The 20,664-nt window shown below is 28.3% G+C and overlaps 1 protein-coding gene across 1 annotated transcript; it reads right to left on the reverse strand.

The window, feature by feature from the left end:
- Positions 1-2,684: 2,684 nt before the first annotated feature.
- LOC135922966 (serine/threonine-protein phosphatase 5-like) lies at positions 2,685-19,468 on the reverse strand. Its single transcript, XM_065457524.1, has 14 exons — positions 19,314-19,468; positions 19,097-19,266; positions 18,936-19,007; positions 13,918-14,065; positions 13,118-13,248; positions 12,012-12,077; positions 9,843-9,941; positions 8,505-8,610; positions 6,226-6,368; positions 5,031-5,118; positions 4,427-4,529; positions 3,488-3,604; positions 3,011-3,092; positions 2,685-2,899 (listed from the first exon to the last, which is right to left on the reverse strand). The coding sequence occupies exons 1-14, from the start codon at positions 19,447-19,449 to the stop codon at positions 2,843-2,845; spliced, it is 1,518 nt and encodes a 505-aa protein (XP_065313596.1). The 5' UTR covers positions 19,450-19,468; the 3' UTR covers positions 2,685-2,842.
- Between the last annotated feature and the right edge of the window lie 1,196 nt (positions 19,469-20,664).

The following is a 20,664-nucleotide window of genomic DNA, read 5'->3' on the forward strand; positions in this document are numbered from 1 at the left end:
TTATTTTTTACGGTCCAGACCGTGATCTCGGTTTTTTATTAATATTTTAAGTTTGCTTTACTATTCAACAGAGTTGTTAACGAGCGGAGCTCCAAAAACAGCTGGAGCGGGGAGGAGCGGGAGTAGCTCCTTTTAAGGTTGGAGCGGAAGAGCGCCGCTCCTTTAAATTTAATATATAAATTATATTTTTTTATAAATATTAATAATATTTGTTAATTAAAATTTAATGAAAATAAAATTTTATTTTATTTAAATTTATTCATTATAAAATGTTGAGCCGAGTTTTATATTGATTTTTCATCTAATCATTTTAAACATCAGTTTTTCCTTTTTATATTGAAAATTTTTTGAAAAATCTTGTAAGTCATATTAATATTCATTTTATAGATATATAATAAAAAATAGTTTTAGATATTATGGATTTAGAGATCATAGAAGAAGAAACCGAATTTCCATTTCCACCATATAAAAAATATTTCAAGCTTATAGATGATAAAGTCAACTTAAAGGCGAAATGCCTATATTATGTATTAACAACAAAAGGATATCTTTCTCTAAAATCTCAAGCTTTAATTTAAAAAAACATTTAAAAGTAAAATCATATCATAAATAATAGGGCAGAAAGCTTTGAATATCTCCCTCAACATTCACGATGTGCTTGCCACAATCTCAATTTGTTGTCAACAGTTGACGCAGAGAAAGCTTTAGGTGATAGAAGCTTTCAAATAGTATCTCAAAGTTTATTCCAAAAGTGTCAATCTTTGTGGAATAAACAAAATATGTCTACAAATATGGCGGACGATATTATCAGAAAGTTGGGTAGGTATCTAATATGCCTAAATTTCACTAGGTGGAATTCGTATTATGAGTCTATTTGCTAGATAAAATATTAGATGAAAAACAAAAGGACCTTGATGAGTTGTGTGATAACCATGGGCTTATACGTTTTAACTCCCAAGAACGTAAATTTATTAAAGAGTATAGTCAAGTAAATATTAATATAATCGTTATCATAGTGAAATAAATAAATTTTAGGTTATGGAGCCTATAAAAAAAGCTCTAAAAATCCTTGAAGGGGATCTTCATATGGACATGGGTTTCCTAAGTCCAACCATTTCTAAACTTATTTCAAAATTAAACGAATTAGCAGATTTAGAGTTTTGCCAACCTCTTGTAAAGTCTCTTATAAGCGGTATTAATAAAAGGTTTATAATAAAAAATAAATTATATCTATTTAAATAACTTTATTGCAGATTTTCTAATATTTATAATGATGATAATATCATTGCAGCGATTGTCCATCCTGCATTCAAATTGAATTGGGAATGGATAAAAAATCCAAAAAATATGGAACTAAAAGGCAGATTAATTAATTTTTTAAGGAAACAAATACCCGAATATGGAACTAAAAGGCAGATTAATTATTTTTTAAGGAAACAAATACCCGACGGAAAAATAGCTACTACTAGTTCACGGGAACCTTGCAATGATTTGGAAGATTTCTTTGGATTCCATGAAATTGATCACCATGAAGATAATATATTGGATAGATATTTTTTAAATAATGATAGCAAAATTACTATTTTTGAACAATTCCCTGAATTAAAAAATATTTATATAAAATACAATACCCCGTTTCCTTTAAGTGCTCCTGTGGAGCGCCTATTTAGTATTGCAAAACAGGTCTTAGGGAGAGGCGTGGGTGTTTGTTAGATTCTAATTTAGAAATTACTTTTAAAAGCTAATAAAAGTTTATAAATATTTTGATATATCATATAATATAAATAAAACGTTTTGATAAAAAAATATGATTTTGTTTCGTGTACCTTCTAAAAAAATGAAAATCAAAGGAGCGGTTATGGAGCGGAACTCCATTAGTTGGAGCGGTAGCGCTCCTTTTAATATGTAGTAGCGGGAGCTCGCTCCTTTTGAGAAGGTAAGAGCGGGAGCGGGAGCTCGCTACTTTTAAAAAGGAGCGTTAACAACTCTGCTATTCAATTAATATATTTTACATTTTTTTGTATATTTTATTTTATTTTTTTAGAGGAGTTATTTTAATATTTGCGAATTTTAAGTTCATTTTTATTTTTGCAATAAGAAAGCTAGTGACCTGAAAAATTTAATATATTTTTTTTGATTGTAAAAAAAATTATTCTACAAATAAAAATTTTAGCGCCTTGTTTCTTGCAAAAATTTTAAAATATATCAATTTATTTGACAAAATGTATTATAATATTTTAAAAAAATAACTAGCACAACCCGAAATAATTTTTTTAAAATAGACTGGGCCCGGGCCGTGATTTGAAGATCTCTAATGAAAACCATAAGTTTGTAAAAGAAGCATTTTACTTATAGTCCCAAAAAACAGGAATAAAATTAAGTAAAAACCAAAATATTTTTGTAATAACAAAACAATAAAAAGACCGGCCCTGTGCTGATTTGTTTATTTAGAACCGCGTTCCGGTCCGAGTGCATCTGTCGGGTGGTGACCTTCACTAATCTCTGGCACACATTAATGATATATTTAAAAAAAATATTTATGGATTCTTTCCGCCACATTTTTAGGCGCTAAAATAATTTTTTTTAGGAATATGGGCGCCATATGTTATGTTTTTTATTTAAACATCTCCTGATTATATTTAAAATTCAAATTGTAATTTAAAAAAATAAAATAATATTTGCTATCGTATATTCGGATCTGATATATATATAAAAGTAATATATTCATATTTTACAATATATTTATGCTAGGAACAAACATATTTACAACAATCAAATATTATATATTAATGATAATATATAATATTAATAAGTCAGTGGATGAGAAATTTTAATGCATAGATCATAAAAATCCCATCAATGAATTTGCGTAGGCCATCGCTTTCACATTTGGGTGAGGCTAAATATAAAATGGAAACATACATATTTTAAAAATTATATACCCATTAATTAAATTTCTTTTATGACAGTATTTTTTTTTAAAAAAAAATAAAAATATTATAATAATTACCACTGCTTCAAAAGTTGTAAATTTTGGAGTCAAATTGTCAGCCGTTAACGTAATATATGCCCCTTTATTGCCTGTAGAATCACTGTTGTCAAAATTATAATAATTTAATTAAAGAAATGAATATGCATTTTTTAATCTATTTATTATCATCCATTGAAGGGTATCCATTTCTGAACATAAAACTATATTTTTAATAAAAGAAAGCCAAAAATGGTGTGTGGCATATTTTAGCCGAATAAACTCAGTTTTTACCCACTATCAACTCAGCCCTTATCTTTTGTTTCAGAAAAATATAACCCAACTTGAAGAATACAATCAATTAAATTACGCCTCAATGCTCAGCAAATTATCTCCGACTAGCGCCAGTGAATTGGGCCAAATTTGTCGAAATTTATAGATTCAAAAAAAAATATTTATAAAGTTATATGCACTGTGATTGTGAATAGACCATTTTTTTAAATTTTTTTTTTACAATACCAATAATTAGGAGCGGAAAAAACGGTGACGCATTTACCATCGTGAGCAACTTCGTAGCCATTATCCTTAACCTCGTGACTTCGTATTATGTAGTCCAAGCCATTTTTCTCCAAAAATCTGTTAACAAATTAGATTATTTGATTTTTTTAAAATTCATGATTAAAACATCACAAAAAATAGATAACGCATGTCTTATTGATTGAAAAGGGGGGGGGGGTGCTGGGTCTAAAATCAAAGACATATAATAATTACCGAAAACGTATGATTCATTTATTGGAATGTATTTTAGTGTTGTTTAAATACAAATCAGCAGGTAACATGCCGACATATAAAAAAAATTGCATAAAATTTTAATGAAAATTATTTATATGGGGAAACAATGGCGTGTTACCAGCCATTATTAATACACATTTAAATAAATAAATCGCCAATCTAGGTATTGGTTTCTCGTCTTTTTTTTTCTTTTTTATAATTCGATATAACTGTCTTAATAAATTAATAAATTATTACCTTGCGAATTTACAGTAAATGCGTTTTGTTCAATCTGTGCGGTATTTAATGCCGCTATTTACAAAATTAAGCCAATAAATCGGTATAATTTATAAATATGGAGTGAAACGATGAAAACGCTACGAAAAAATTTGAAAATATCTATGTTGCGTTGCGACGTATATTTCAAAAAAATCATCACAGTGAAGAATCAGCTGTGAATTCGATAACGTTAAATAGAGCATTGCTTGAACAAAACGGGTTTACTATAAATTCAGCGTAAGTCAAAATCTAAAATGTATTTTTTTAAAAACCTCAAAAAAGTTGTTCCAGCTGCCTTTTCTAAATAGAATTCTGTATTCATAATTAAAAACAAAATATAAGAACGAGCTAAGCCTCAACCCGAACATTATGTAATGTGTATAAGTATGTTCTTTTTTTTAAAAAAACTTGTGGGTAACATCGGGTCCAAAAGCAATTCCGACTCCTCTCTTGCTTGGAGCTCTGCCATTTGGGAATTGCGGATCTGACCATAGCAATTCGCACATTAATCCTTTTTCATTTGAAATAATTTAAATATTGGTAAATAACGATAAATTTGATAGCCTATTTCAAATATTATTATTTTTTTTTTAAAAAAACAAATTCTTTTGTTTTAATCACCTAGAGGACGCCAATGTTTTATTTTTTAAATTCTGAAACAAACCTCTTGGGGCGATGTTAGGTTTTAAATTTGAAAAGGTCATAGAAGATAGGGGAGCCACTTATCATTTTAACATTTATAAATATTAGTTTCCCCGTGAGTGAAAAGGTAGTACAAATGGTAAATACATAATCTAAAAGTTCTGCATGGACACCTCTTTGACTACGGCTCGTTCAAATTTATTTTCAAAGAATTATAAATTCAGGCAGAAGCTGGACAAATTATATTCTTAAATTTTTTATATTGATACGACTGCCAATGTTATGGCATTAATTAGCCAACTTATTTTGAGAGAAGAATTTCTGCTTAAATACTTTAAATAATCTTTAATTGTATAAAAAAAATTCTGACCACTTTCTGGAGGTTCTCTATTTCTGTCAATTTTGCGAATATCATCTAGAGTCACGTCGTCTTGACTGAATATACCACCGTGCATTACCTAATAACGATGACAAAAATTATTGCACAATAATTAACTTTCTTTCTTTTCTGTATGACTTAAATTATTAGTAACTTTGGTAAATTTTTTAAACTTAGTTTTCATCATTATTCTTGTATAGATTGTTATTAATCATAAACGTAACCGATTTTCTGAAAGGGGTCTAAACCCGCCCCAGGTCAAATTACCCCGAGTTCATGGGATTTCTATAAATCGGTACCTGTTCAGTGTGTGATCTCATTTCAAAACCCTAATTCGGGTTCACACAAATATATAAAATATGCGCATTTATTATTTTCTTTTCTTAATTATTGAATAAATATAAACACCTTAAATTTTTTTTTGACACGAATAATTATAAAATAAAGCTATATAAGATTTGTTTAAATATATTTTATATCATCTTCTGATGAAATTTGATGAGCCAAAGTTTAAAAATACCCTAACTTTAGGCCATTTTTAAAAAATAAAAAATATTATAAAAAACTGGTGTTAAAGTTTTGACGAAATTCTAGAAAGAATCACGGTTTTGCAACCATAAAATAGGGTAGCCGCATTAGTTAGAAATTGAGATAAGGCTCATTTATAACCTTATTTCCTATATGGGTCGCTACACCTCGTATCAAACAATTAATTTCACTGATTGTAAATTATCGTTCGTCTTTTGGCGGCTAATGGAGGTCTAAAAAATTCCCTGAGGTCTGGGTCTAGAATAAGATTACCGTCTCCTCAACGGGGTGTAAAAACCACTTAAATGGGTAGATGTCAGGAAATGCCCCAGATTGTAAAAACCCTGCTAAAAAATTTCCTAATGATTAAATCAGGGGGAAAACTGGCCAACTTAGGTAAACCTGGAAATCGTCATTTAACGGAGAAGAAGAATAGGGATAGAGCCAAACAAGGGAACATATTTGATTAACCAATCAAAAAGAAACAAATTGGTTACCCAAAATCTCTTCTTATAATGTTAACAGATGGCCATGGTGTTTCTAAAAAATTTCGCGAGTTTAAGAAAAAAAACTGAATCAAACAAACTGAGTTATAACCCTTATAATATTAAAAATCAAGTAACAAAAATATATTTAAAAAAAAAGGAACAATATTTACCAAAACTTTGCCCTGTATTAAATAGGCTAAAGGTAGGAGGCAAAATATTTCGGCAAAATACGTGTAAATGGTTTGACTATATTTGCTTTTGACTTCCCCTTCGAACCCGTACATTTGATTCATTGTAGCAGTCTCGTGGTTACCTACGTACATGTTTATTATATTTTTTTTGCAAGAATATATATTTTTGGAATTCCTTTAGGAGAAATTATAAATTTATCCTTTAATTTATATTTGAATTTTACCTCGCAAAAATATGTATTTTTGCGAAGAAAGAGCGACATTTAGCTAGTGTCGAAATTGTGATATTACATAAATAAAATTGATTAAAATGAAAATTCAAGTGTGCGAAAGAATGAATTAACAAAATATCATGAAGATTTTATACTACCACGATTCACATTGGATTGCTTGCCAAATATGAAAATTGACAAAATTACTTAATTATGTATATTAACATTATGTCTAAAGTCATTATACGGGGAGTGTATATTACCCGCTAAAAGATATTTCTGTGAATATTTTGATGTAACCACTTGCCTCTATTTTTGGACTCCCAATTCTCCAATTAAATCGACCCAATCTTTAAGTAAAAAAAAGAGAAGATGCGCATAAGAGATGCCATATTTTATAAAACATATAAGCATTTGCGAATTATGTGAAGGTTCTGATGTGATGGGAGAATTTTTAGGGGGTCAAAGCTGAATATTTTTTCAAATATTTTGACTAAATAGTAAGGAATTGCGAGCAAGAATGGGGAATAGAAGTGATTGGAGTGGTAATGAGAAGAAATAGGCTAAGATGGCTTGACAAAAGATGACTGTGTCATGTACCTTGATGGAAGTAGGAGGATCAGAACTTCGAGGAAAGCCTAAGATGATGTGAATAAAGGTGATAGCGGCGGATATGAGAAAAATGAATCTTACAAATCGGATGGAATCAGCCTACAGACAGTTTTGTTGTCAGATAGAATCATTTTATTTTTTTATCTAGAAAACAAATTCCTGTATTTTTTCTATATAGGATAAGGTTTTTTAAAATTGGGTTCGGGGAAATTGAAAACTTCAATTGCTTTAGGGAAGAGGACAAGAGATTCTTCCAACGTCGAGGTGCTAATTATTTATTAAATCCAAAATCGAATTTGGATTTAAAATCATGGGTGAGTCATGAATGCCAGGGCAAATAAAAGAGGTTTCGAGTGGGCCCTCTGTTGGATGCCTTCATCGGAATCCAACATTTTGTGCTGAATAGAAGAACATGTTTCTAAAAATGAGCAATCCTAATTTGCTATCAGTGGAAGTAAACTGCCTTTTAAGTCACCTTCATTATTTTTTTTGATAACTTGCTGCAATGCCGATGGAGATCAAAATCATTATTTTGCGTCTTAAATAGGAAATCGGACATGTAGAGGGAAGTCGGAATTATCGAAGTTATATTTTATGTGGTCATAAAGTGATATATAGACTTATGAAGAAGTAATGTTGCATTTGTTGTTAAAATTTAAGAATTAAAATCACTAAATTTCATAATCTTTATTTTTAGTGATCATCATCGGATTATTACTTTTAATCAAATCCCAAAACTTCAATGCAATCACGATTATTGGTCATTAATTTTTATCAAAATATTTAGTTTTCAAAAAATTCCTGTTTCATCATTAGTTGGATTCGTTACTTTAATTAAACAAGTTAAAAAAGATTGCAGTTTGAGAGGCTAAAATTAAGATATTATAAGAAAATACATATATTTATATTTATTTAGAAGTTTTTTTTCGCGAGATATAAATTTTGTTTTTTTTACAGGTTATAAATAAAATTTAGAGATTAATATTTTTTTAAAAAAATGAATAAAAAGTGCTAAATATAATAGCTGTTTACAAATTGAAACGTCCCAGTTTTGTGTTTTTATTTCAAATAAAAGTATTTTATGTTAAGAATATCGAATCAAATTTTGACATTAAATAATACAAAAAAAGGTGATAACATATTACTTTGACAAACTTTTCGTTTTCATAGTATTATTGCAAAAAATAAACTAAAAGAAAGAAAAAAAAAAGAAAAAAGAATCACAAAACTACTCTGGAAAATTAAATAATAATATAAAATATACACAAAAATTTACTAAAAAAAAATTATATGAATTGGAATAATAAGGCAAGCACAAAAGATCAGCCGGGACCGGAGTCCTCAAAAAACCCGTCCGAACCGGTCTAAGATAGTTAGAACTGGACCGATGAGGTTCTTTGATATTAATAAAATATAATATAATTTAAAAAAAACCTCTTGTAAGGTAAAACGAATTGGGGTATAATGCTTTGAAGGCGAGAAGCGTTAACATGACTTCAACGGAGAACGAACCCCTATCCACGAAATCGCCATTGAATAACTTTTAATTTTTTTTGATTCAATATTTTTTCAAAAAAGTATTTTTAATTAAAAAGATTGATAAATATTTTGTTTTCCCCGTGGACAGATCAAGTGTTATTGCTAAATTGGATTTTTTTAAGCTGTAAAGCCTAAAGAGACTGATATCTAGTCATTTTTAGACGAAATCTATCACCTCATCCTCGAGGTTTTAGCGTAGATTACGTCCTAACTTGATTCGAAAGTTTTAAAACCTTAAGGAAGCCTAAAGGTATATAGTCTTTGACCATTTCACAAATATGTTTTTGGCCATATTTTTATTTTTGCTATTAAAAAAAAGGCTTAATATCGTGTTTTTAGATTTGAAAGTTTGAATTACATTTTTTTGATGTGACTCAGCCTTAAGGAATGAAGCCAAATTAATAAGTTAGTTTGGTAATTTTTTTTAAAAAATATACCTATCTATTGGCTTTATTTTGTAATAACGCTGCATTAAATAACGCAACGCTTGAACAAAGATCGTTTACTATGTAAATGAGCCCTTTTATTCTAAACAATTATCAGGGAGCAATATTCTACAGATTTTGAGGTAAATTTTGATACATCTCTAAGTAAAGAATTTATGAGTTCGTGTCTATATCAATGACATATAATAATACCTAGGCTGACGATGCATTCAATAAAAGTGTATATCATTGAAAACAGCTGGAGACGCCATTTTGATTACCCGTATCATTATTTAAAATTTTAAATGAGAGGCCAATCTATTCCTATGTCTGACGCAAACTTTATTAAAGAATTGCCTGATTGTCGAGATAATAAGGAAGTAAGTTATCAATTTAATACTAGTTTTTAACATGAGAATAATTATTATATGGGTTAACAAAATGGCGAGTCCAGCTGATTTGCATTTAACGACGCTTTCAAATCCATTATTATGAATGCATCGTCAGTCTAAGTATTATTATATGTCATTGATCTATATGCCACATTATCATATATAAATATGTTCGCGTTAACAGAATTATTACAAACAAGCTAAGATAAGACTATCAGTCAAAAGCGCTGTCGCGAGAAAAAAAATAGGATTCTGTATCACAAAAAAATCTGGCAAGATTAGAAATTCTTCCACTCTCATATTCCTATCGTAAACAAAATAAATAATATAAAACTACTGCTAAATAGTACACTTTATTTTTTTTTTACTATTTATATAATATATATATAGATATTAGAATAAATAATATTATTTACGTATAAATTTTGAGGGGAAGGCATACCGTTCATGTCGAAAATGTGAAGCATGTCAAAAAATTGACCGTGTATATCTCCGCATATCGTTAATTTTTGATCCTTTTTTATTTTATTTATTATAAAAATTTAAAATATAGACAAATATTATTTTTTTAACTTGATCTAATATGGCTATAAATATCGGAGTCCTGCAGGCCATGCTCGGTACACCTGCTGGGCCGTATTTTATTTTATTTTTTCAAAATATACCCGAACTGGACCTAAGAATTAAATCGCCATTTGTGTATAAAAATTAAAAAAATAAATTAAATATATTTCAAAAAAATACGGGGCGGGCCGTGCGAATGGTACCCTGATAAATATATTTAAAAACAAGGATTTAAGATACAAAAATTCGCCAATCCGAGTCTTAAGCATGGATCCATGATTTAAAGAGAGTTTTCTGATCCTGAGCTTTCCTAGATTCTAATGGAATAATATAAATGTCGCGAATTCACTCGTTGCTAGATCTTGTTAACCTCTCATTATCTGCCTTTTCAAAATAATGGAATCGAAAAAAATATAACCCGCCTGGATCTCTCCTCTTGCAATAACTCTTTCTCTTATTCTATATTTCACTAAACTTTCTTTTTCCATTATATAATACCCAAGTTTAAAAATAATAAATACTTTGTAAAGAAAGAATATGTTCTTTTTTAAAAAAGTTGAATATATCAAAAATTATAGCTATATTTTTAACTGTTTAAGCCAATTTTTAGCGGCTAAAAACTCATCACGTGGGCCTCGAGATTTTCCTTAAAAAGATAGCAGCTCAAAATTTGGAAGAAACTAATTTAAATCAAAACGCCTTAATGTTAACGGATTTTATCTGGAAAGCGCCTTAAGATTGAGCCGAATTAGTCGACATTTAGCCATCACCCAACTATAGCTTATATCATAAACAAAATTATCATTTTGATTGACTTACTAATATGGATCAAAATTTAGAAACTTCTCCTTTAGCTCTAATACCGAAGTGAAGCCTGAGCTGTCAGTCATTGTGTCTTGAACAATTCCTTTAAATGCTTAGATACTTCCTTTTCCCAAAACATTCTTAAATTTATTAGGGTGGAATGTTTTATTTGCTTTGCGTACCATATTATTGTGAATTCTCTCACTTAACAATACAAACTGAGATCCGTAGCCAAAAAACAACTTTGGACAAATTTGGTAAAGGTTCATACATTTATTTGAGAAATACTGTCGTTTCTTCTTTCGGTTAACTGTCAATGGAAATTTTTTTTCTTAGCCTATCATTAAACTAAAAAGTACAGTTACGGTATAAAAATAAAAAACCCTTTATAATATAACCTATAGAATGGATCATTCTGTTGCACTTACGGGTAGGGATAGGTAAAGTCTCTTTTTTTGTTTTTCTTAATTTTTAAATCAAATGTACAATTGATCCAAAATTTTTTCAGATAATTTGAATGTTGTCAGATTTTGATGCCTTTTGAGGCAAGTAAGAGCAGATTTAATGGGATCAATTAGCTTATTAATATTGTCTCTGATCTTTCTCTGCTTAAATGGAGTATTTTTTGGCTATTGCTGAATTATCCATCCTTTTCCCTTGAAATTGCGAATAAGGGAATTAAAAAATTAAAATTCAAAAATAATTCGTGAAAATAAAACTATAGGTTACTACGTTTTGCAGATATTTAAAAGTAGGATAACCTCACCTTCACTCTGATTGACATTAGTCATGACCATTTAAACCAATGACTAACGTAAAAAAATATTTGCTCATAAACTGCATTTTGAAAACTAAAAAACCTTAAATTAACCATATTAAAAATTATAAAACTACACACAAAAAATTGGCGTGCAAAGATTGGTAGAGGAGACAAAATGAAAGTTCCGCGTTATTTTTGGTTCTTGGGATTAGTGTTGTCAAAGGGCTAACTCAATATTTTAGTCAGAAAAAATATTGCCTAAGTCTCGAGACTTCGCTAATAGATGTATATAAACCACTGTGATATCTGAGAAAAATCTTCAGTCTTACTTAATATTTTTCTGGCTAAAATAATGAGTTAGCCGTTTTTTAAAATCGACTCAAATCGAGCCGTTTAACAACACTAATTGGGAGTACATAATCAAATAATAAAATATACGTTTTTTTAAAAAATTTACTTTATTGATGTTAACGTCGACCAATGTTGATTCTTTCGCAAAAATTTCTCTGACATCTAAAAGTATCTGTTAAATACAATCGAATTAATTTTTATTTCAAAAAAAAACATAAAAATTTGCAAATAAATAAAGTAAATTTCTTTCTTCTCTTCGTCACTCTTTCTTTCTTTTCTTCCTTCCTTTCTTTTTCGGCATGGAAGATATAAAAATGGTGAATATAAAACAAGTAAAACCTGAAATTATGTCATTTAATATGTTATTTAAATGTATTGATCTTTTGCTTAGATTCTATAATGTCACTGAGAAAAACAAAATGAATTACTAGCAATTGATATAAACCAAAAACAAAATATCTTTTTGGGAGTCGGTCTTTTTATTTTTTTTAAAAAATTTTTTTATTTTATAACTCCAAAAACAAATATTTGTTTTTTAAATCAAATAAAATACTATTTCAAAAAATACTATTTTTTAATGAAATTCAAAAAAGTGTTAGTTCATTTTTGAAACCTAATTTATAGCAAATTATTTTCCAACAAGAAAAAGATTATTGCCCCCCCCCCCCGTGGACATGACGCGAAATATTATTGATATTAGATTAGAAACGGGGAAAAAAATTAGAACGCCATTTTGATTATACTTTGATAATATGAAGAGTAAATATAGAAATTCATTAATTAAAATACCTGTGATTTAAATTTTGTTTAAATGTTTTAGTTAAACGGTTATCTCAAAATTTTACCCAGAAAAATATTACGCAAACCTGAAGATTTTTACCATAGATGATACAAAGGTTTGGACAACTATTAGCGAAATTTCGAGGATTCGTTAATATTTTTCTGGCTAGAATATTGAATTCGCCGTTTTTAAAAATTGGATAAAATCGATCCGTTCAACAACACTAGTTCTAGAGCTTAGAGCGCGCCCAAGTCGGCTCGAAGTCTAGGGTTCATTAAAAAGGAGTATTTTTAATGCCAATCAAAGTTCAATCAAAAAATGGGGTTCGATTTTAATCATCGTTTTCTTTTAAAATGAGCATCGATTTGTCAAAAGTACACATTTTTAATGTTTATCAATATTCCTTGGTTCATTATAACTAAAGGAAAAACTTTTAGGGCAAATTTTTTGTGAATTTTTTTTTGATCCTTGAAACACTGTATCATTTCGTTTACGAATTGGAGGGATATTTGGTAATCGTCTTCTTCTTTTAAGGTCGGCCCCTTGTAATCTTTCTCAACTTCTGTATTTGTTTTTATTTTTCGAAATAAATAATCTTTTTGTTTCCTTCTTCTTGTATACCCGATTCGACCAACTCGGCCGAGCCGGATATCGGTTTTATATTATCCATTAGGGCTGGAATGGAACGGTGGTAAAAAAAATATCCCATATTTTATCTATAATCACCCCCCCCCCCCTACATTTCGAATCTTTTTTTCTGGAAAGAAATTTTAATATAAAAATGTAAATCAATTATGACTTTAATCAATCTAATACCCTATCTATGAGAGCAGTACTGTAACCCTGAGGTTCACAATTAGCGCGAATTCGAGGCAGGTAATTTATATCATATTTTGTATACTTCACCGCGAATTAGCGCTAACCGTATATGAAAGGTTAAAAGGTTTGATAGCCAAAATAATATGAAGCAAGCCTCGGGATTTCGTTAATAGGGATGCCCAACCCTATGAGCAAAAAATACAGACTTGCGTTATATTTTTCTGGCTAAAATGATGGGCTAGCCATTTTTAAAAAAATCCACCCGCTTAAGAGCACTAATGCAGAGCTATTTTTTTTAAAAAAATTGCTAAATATTACCTAATGCTAATTCATGAAAATACCGATTATATCAAGATGCTACTCCCCCCCCCCCTTCCCAATGTATTTAAAAGAAATATATATAAGTTATAACCAATGTTAGAAAGGTTGACGGAATCCACGATAGATTTTTTGGGGACGTCTACAAAAATGGCTTTTTGAAATGCCAGGGCTTTGACGATTTTATTGCAGGCGTTGTATTTAAGTTTGGCGTCTTTGTCGTTAGGGCATACTTTGGTTACCTTTTTTAATAAATTAATTTTTTTTTACGGCATTTCAAAATTTAGAGCTAAAAATATTATCGTTTCGAAAACGCATATTACATATGCGCGATGCTATTATTTTAATATAACGTTTACGGCGGAGAAACGCTATATTTAAGCCGACTTTAAAAGAGAACGCGAATTCGGGGAACTTATATAGCATCTGTAAACCACTAATTCAATAAGGTGATTTAAAACAGCGCTTCTTTTCGATCCCACCATTGAAAAAAAAACCTTCGCGTTTAAAGGGATCGAGTGATCATTACAGTGGCGTAGCTAGGAATTTTCCTTAGAGGGGGTCCATACATATAAAAGCTGGGGGCTTCGCCCCCAGACCCCCTTTATCGGGTCTTCGGCCCTTTTGTCCGGCCTTCGGCCGGGTTTATCTTATAAATTATAATCATATCGTCGATAATATATAATAAATATATTTTTTAAATGCATCAATAAAATGTTATTATAATTTAGTAGATTATTCTCAATGACTTTATAATAATACTATCCAGAATAATTTCAATAGTAATATAATATCCTTCCACAAACATCAAAACCAGAAAAATATAATTCATATAAAATCACTTTTAAGTCTTTTGAACGTATAATCTAAAAAAAATTTTTACTCTGGGAGGGGTCCAAACCCGAAAACCACCCCCGTAGCTACGCCACTGGATCATTATAATTTTGTCTTTTAAAAACAAATTTGCATAATCATAAGTGGTGGGGGTAAATAAAACATGTTTAGGTGAATAATTAAGTCTGTTTTATTTGATCATGTTTATCGTTGGATTCACATCTAATGAGGGAGATAAATCTTTGAATTTGAATTTACAGCCCGACAATATTTATTTTTTTTGGCAAAGAAATTGACTTGACTATTATCATTCAAAGCGAAATGCCTAGAGAGTGGCCATATCCATATTTAAGAATTCTTCGCGCTTTCGCAAACATCTAATAAGTGACTAATTTTTTAAAAATATATTACGCGGCATTTTAGCCTAAAATCCCGAAACGGGATGGTTGAGTAAAACGGTTTAAACGTTAACATAAAAAGAAAAAATGAGTTAAGTTAGCAGGGAAATGTAACGGATTTATATTAGATCTTTATTGCCGTAGCATAACTAAAATCGCAACAACAAAGAAATATATTTAGTGGAAAAAAAATTGTAGTCGACATGATGAAAGTTTATTAAATTAAAAAAAAATTGATATCTTAATTCCTAATCACAAGCATAAACAAGTTTATTTATGTTAACCTAAACGCACAAACGAGGAAGGATCTAGTGTAATGATAAAATCCCAATAAAAGGGTCTAAAGTAAATATATAATATAAAACGGGGGCAGACTGAATTTCTTTTCTCTTTTTAAAAATATTACCAGTTGTTTGTATTAAAGAAACGATATATATTTTTTTGATAATTACTTTTTTTTAAATAAAAAAAAAGGTAATTTTATATCTTATATTCAGAGAAGGATCCTTTATAAATTTTAAAGACCTGCCGAGATTAGAAGGCCCAGTCTGGATTTTTTCCCATTATCAAACCCGGCTCTGTTTTTCTAAAAGTGGTGACAGTTTGTTGGGTATCTTTCTTAATATTTTTCGGTCATTCATTGTTGTTGTTATTTAAATCAATATTTTAGCTGGTAAAATATTCCCAAAGCTACGAGATTTCGCTAATAGATGTCCAAACCTTTGTGCCATCTATGAGTAAAATTTTCAGCCTTGCGTAGCATTTTCTGGGTATAATATTTAGTTAGTCATTTTTAAAAATCGGTTCACGAGCCGTCTAACAACACTATCCGTTGTAAAAATAAATAAATAATATAATATACATTATTTCGTGTTTTTATTAGTAAATTAAATATTAAACTAAGTGAAAATTTTCATAAATTTAAAAGATATTTTAAAAAAATATAATAGGGATTGAATCATAAGCGCAAAATAAAATAGTTTCAAAAATGTGGCCAATAAGAAATAATAGATATAGATTATCGTTGAAAAGTGTGTATAGGTAAGTACAAGCGAAGAATAAATTAAAAGAAAATTGAGCATTCACGCATGCGTCTTTTTTTAAAAAAGAATCATACAAAGGGATGGATGCTTGGATTATTGGTATTAATAATTCTTTGAGCTAGCAAAAAAAAACCAAAGAAGATGGTGTTATAGATAAATCCAATACAATAATGCTATAGAGCTCACCATTCAATACAACTCTTTTGACCCCAAAATATTACCTGTCACAACCATTTTTAAATAATTAAGAATTTAGATATATATAACTAATATAGTCAATTTTTTTTTAAATAGTAGAATTACTTTCTATTGATATGATTAACTTGAAAAACTTAAATTCATAGTCTGAAAAATGGTTGAGAATGACACCCTCTATAATTTCCCTACATTTGGTCATCTTTCCTTACAAATAAAGACCTCAGGAATAATAATTTTAAAAAAAACTTTCCGATATGACGTTACTAGACAATATATGCGTAGAAATTGAAATATAGCTACAGAATTAGTAGTTATAGAGTAAGCATCTTGAGGAATTTTCTCATATGAGAGGTCTAATGATTCCCTTCACGTCTATCAAGTTGGGGTATTTTATAGTACCTATTGATCGAATAGTCAAAAATTATCCTAAAAATCGTAATCTTATTACCGATACAATATGGTTGCACCCTATACATTTCTATCAGATTAATAATGAAGGTATATTATAAAAAGGCATAGAAAAAATAAATTTGGTTTTAGCAAAAAGTAGTTTTGTAATTTTGATTTCAATTTTCATGTATCAACTCAAAATTTATAAAATATTTTTTTCTTAATTCAATATTTTATTGATTTTACTTACAATTATGCGGATGGTAGAACACCTGTTGTCAATTTACTATTTTATTTTATATAAAAAATAGAACCGTTTTTCTCATCTAAAAATTTGAAGTCTTAACGACAATAAAAGGTTATATAAAAATTGTCTTAATTGTATATTAATTAGGTTTATATTTTTCATTTTTAAAATTAAATTAGGAAAATAACGTGAATTCATCTTTTTGAAAGGTAGATAGTAAAAAAAAATGCGTAAAGAACTACAGATTTATTTAGTGGAGTAATCGTTGACATGAGAAAAAGCGTAGATAATAGTATTTTTATAAAGATAATAGATGTTTCCAAACGTTAACAGTGAAAATAATGAACCTGCCTAGTGGAAGTCTGATACAGTGTAGTGCTGTTAAACGGCTTGTTTTGAGCCGATTTTTAAAAACGGCTAACTCAATATTTCATCGAGAAAAATATTACGCAAGCCTGAAGATTTTCTTCATAGAAGGAACAAAGGTCAAACCATATGTTATCGAAATCTCGAGGGTCAGGCAATCGGTTCAAAACGAGCCGTTTAGCAACCACTACTACAAGCGAATAATTTTGTTTTAAATTACTACCTAAAGAATATGTTAAGAAATTACAATTTTTATTTTCTATATTTTAAAAAAATATTTAAGCAATATTATCAAAGTCAAGTTTTTAGAACATTTAATAAGAATAAACCTTCAAAAGAATACCTAAAAAGAATTGTTTGATATTTTAAATCAATTTTGTTCGATTCTGTTAAGAAGTAGAATAGGGAAAATATATTATCTGATGAATCATTTTTTATATCTATTATCGGATCGAATCATTCAAAATAGATATTCGATATTTTAGGAAATATTCGTCAATATTAGAAATTATTCAAACAAAAAACATTCAAAATTATTATAATAAATATTTGAAATTATTCTTAATTATTTAACATGTTCCTTGCGAAAATTTTTATTTTGTATACGTTTTTTCCCCACATTTTATAAAAATCGCTTTAAAATTATAAATAATCCATTTTTTTTGTTTTTTTTTTCATTTTCGAAAATATTTTTTAAAAAAAATTTAAATTTTCTAATTGAATATTCGACAAATCGAATCGAATGTTTAATTATTAGTACGAATATTATTCGATTTTGCGAACACGAATAATAGAGTTATTCGATTCGAAAATATGAATCAAATACGAATATTGTAAATATTCGATTTGTAAAGTAAAAATGGAAGAATAACAATTTTTAGCGTTGTTTGATCCATTAAGCCAAATTTGCAAATAAGGCAAAGCAACAGATCTGCCAAATATACTAAATTTGCATTATTCCAAATATTACTTTCAGAATTGGATATTTATGCAATATTAATTTCAAGTGAAGGAGCATGAAGATGTAGAACTACTTCAATCTCAAACATCATTCAAATTTATTTTCTTAGACTCGAAGTTAGGCAGTGGAAATTATTTTAAACCATTTATATTGATTGTGACTTAGAAGGTGGGCTAAAAAAAATAAGTGGTAGACCTTATCTCCAAAACCATTGCAATGCCCATTAATTAAATACCTAAAAAAATCCTCAACATAATTTATAGAAAGGCTGGAAAATTCTGGTAGAAAATGCCTCAATAACTTCTTCTGGGTCAAGCCCAAAGATCTGTATCTTTTTCCCCATTGCTAGGTTTCTTATTTTCATTAATCAAATTCATTTAAATACTATTAATATAAATTTCTATAATATTGAATAATAAGCAAAAAATATTAAGGTACCATTTTATTTTTCAAATTTAAAATATTGATTAAATAAATAATTTTTATATAATTTGAAAAAAAAACCAAAAATTAATAAGTAACTTTGTGTTATATTATCTAAAAAAAATGCAATAGTTATAGAAGCTTTACAAAAACATTAAATTATGTAGCATTATGGTAAATGCAACTTTTTGAAATTAACTATAAAATAAATATATCTTATAACTTTATATCAATACAGTGTATAAATTTTACCGTTTCAAAATCTTTTAGTGCTACTTTCATTTTCCCTAAAGCCATATTTGCAGCAGCTCTTCTATAGTAACCCTTTATTGTAAAAATAATAATTCAATTTATAATATAAAATTAGAGTTAATATTAGGATATTTAAAAAGAACTTTAACAAACATTTATACCTTTAGATACTTATTATCTAATTCAATAGCCTTGGTAGCATCATTTAATGCATAGCCATAGCTCTCCATTTTGAGGTGGGCAAAGCTTCTGTTAGCAAAATAAACCGCATTATTTGGATTTTTCTCAATAGCTTTATCATAATATTCAATAGCATGTTTATAATCCTCACCTAAATTTATTATAAGTTAATACACATTTATAGGTTTATTAAAATACTTTTAAAATATAAATTTGCTTTATTTTTAAATTCTTCGGCTAGTAGAGATTCGTCATTAATATCATTTACGTCTCCATTTAGCATATGATTCGTTTCGCTAGCATAATTATCATTTGTAATATTATTTTTTTCCATACGAATTTGAGCTTGGGAAAGAAAATTTAAGGATAAGTGATAAAAATAAAGGCAAATTTAAATATCATGTGTTCATATTTATTAATAATATATTATTATTGCAGTAAACGCTATATCAAAAAAGATAACACATTATTAGTTTCAAAAAAAAAGGAATGCGTTAACTTTGCTCGTAACCTTGATAGTAATGCGTCACTCGTTACTTGAAAAATGAATTTCTCTATAAAAAATATAAAAATATTATATATTATAAAATGAGATGTTTTTACAATATTTTTTATTCACATATATAATATAAATAGAATTATACAAAAATAGAATAATCTTTCATCGTACTAAATACACCTTCAACTGGCGCAGAGGATGGGAAGGTTGTATTATATTTAATGAATAAAAACTTTAATTGGGAGAATTGATTAAAAATTAAAGAATAATCCATATTTTGAATCATCGATTTTTTTGTAATATTTATCAGAAAAAGATTCTGGTATATGTGTGTTGTGATTTAAAGGAATTAAAGTCTGTTTTTATTTGCATCCATGTCAAATTTAAATAGCGGGTAAATTATTGCTACTAGTATATATTCATCTTTATAGATGTGTTTTAATCTATTGAAAAAAATATAATCAAAATTTAAATTGTTTAAATTGTTTAAAATTTTAACTATTATTTCTTGCAGAATTGCATTAATAAGTGGTTTACAAAACTTGTATTTACTTATAGCAATTTTCTAAGTATTAAAATTATAATATTGTTGGAGTGAGATATCTTAAGTGTTCTAAAATTGGAAGAGCCGTAGCAACAGGTTCAATAATATATAAAATCATATATATATCGAAATTTTTAAATAACACTAACCATACAATATATATGTGAACAACATTTTCTAAAAATCTTTGCAATTTGGATTTAACACAAGATTTGTTAAATGTATATTCTTCGGAACATATCTTGATTTATTTAATATTAATTAGATTAATAATCTTGCCTGAAAATTTAAAGCCGAAAATTTAAAATAAAATTAATAATTTGTTGGTTGATCTAACTCGTCTTAAATTATTTATAAAATTAAAAAAATAAATAAAAATTATTTTAAAATACAATAAAATTTGTTTTTTCTATATTTTTTAAGAAAAAATTTAAACTAAGTAGCGTTTTGCTTTATTATTACTAAAAAGGGAAACGCGTTATCGTTGCTAGTTACCTCTAGAATAA

Source organism: Gordionus sp. m RMFG-2023, chromosome 1 (assembly GCF_954871325.1).
Source record: "Gordionus sp. m RMFG-2023 chromosome 1, tfGorSpeb1-WG-v2, whole genome shotgun sequence".
Classification (NCBI taxonomy): Eukaryota; Metazoa; Nematomorpha; class Gordioida; order Chordodea; family Parachordodidae; genus Gordionus; species Gordionus sp. m RMFG-2023.

Coding starts and splice junctions, on each gene's coding strand:
- LOC135922966 (XM_065457524.1), bottom strand. CDS start 19,449: ATGGAAAAAAATAATATTACAAATGATAATTATGCTAGCGAAACGAAT. Junction 9,942..12,011: donor TCGACGTTAACATCAATAAA/GTAAATTTTTTA, acceptor AAAATAAAAAAG/GATCAAAAATTAACGATATG. Junction 3,093..3,487: donor TTTTCCGCTCCTAATTATTG/GTATTGTAAAAA, acceptor TTTTGACAACAG/TGATTCTACAGGCAATAAAG.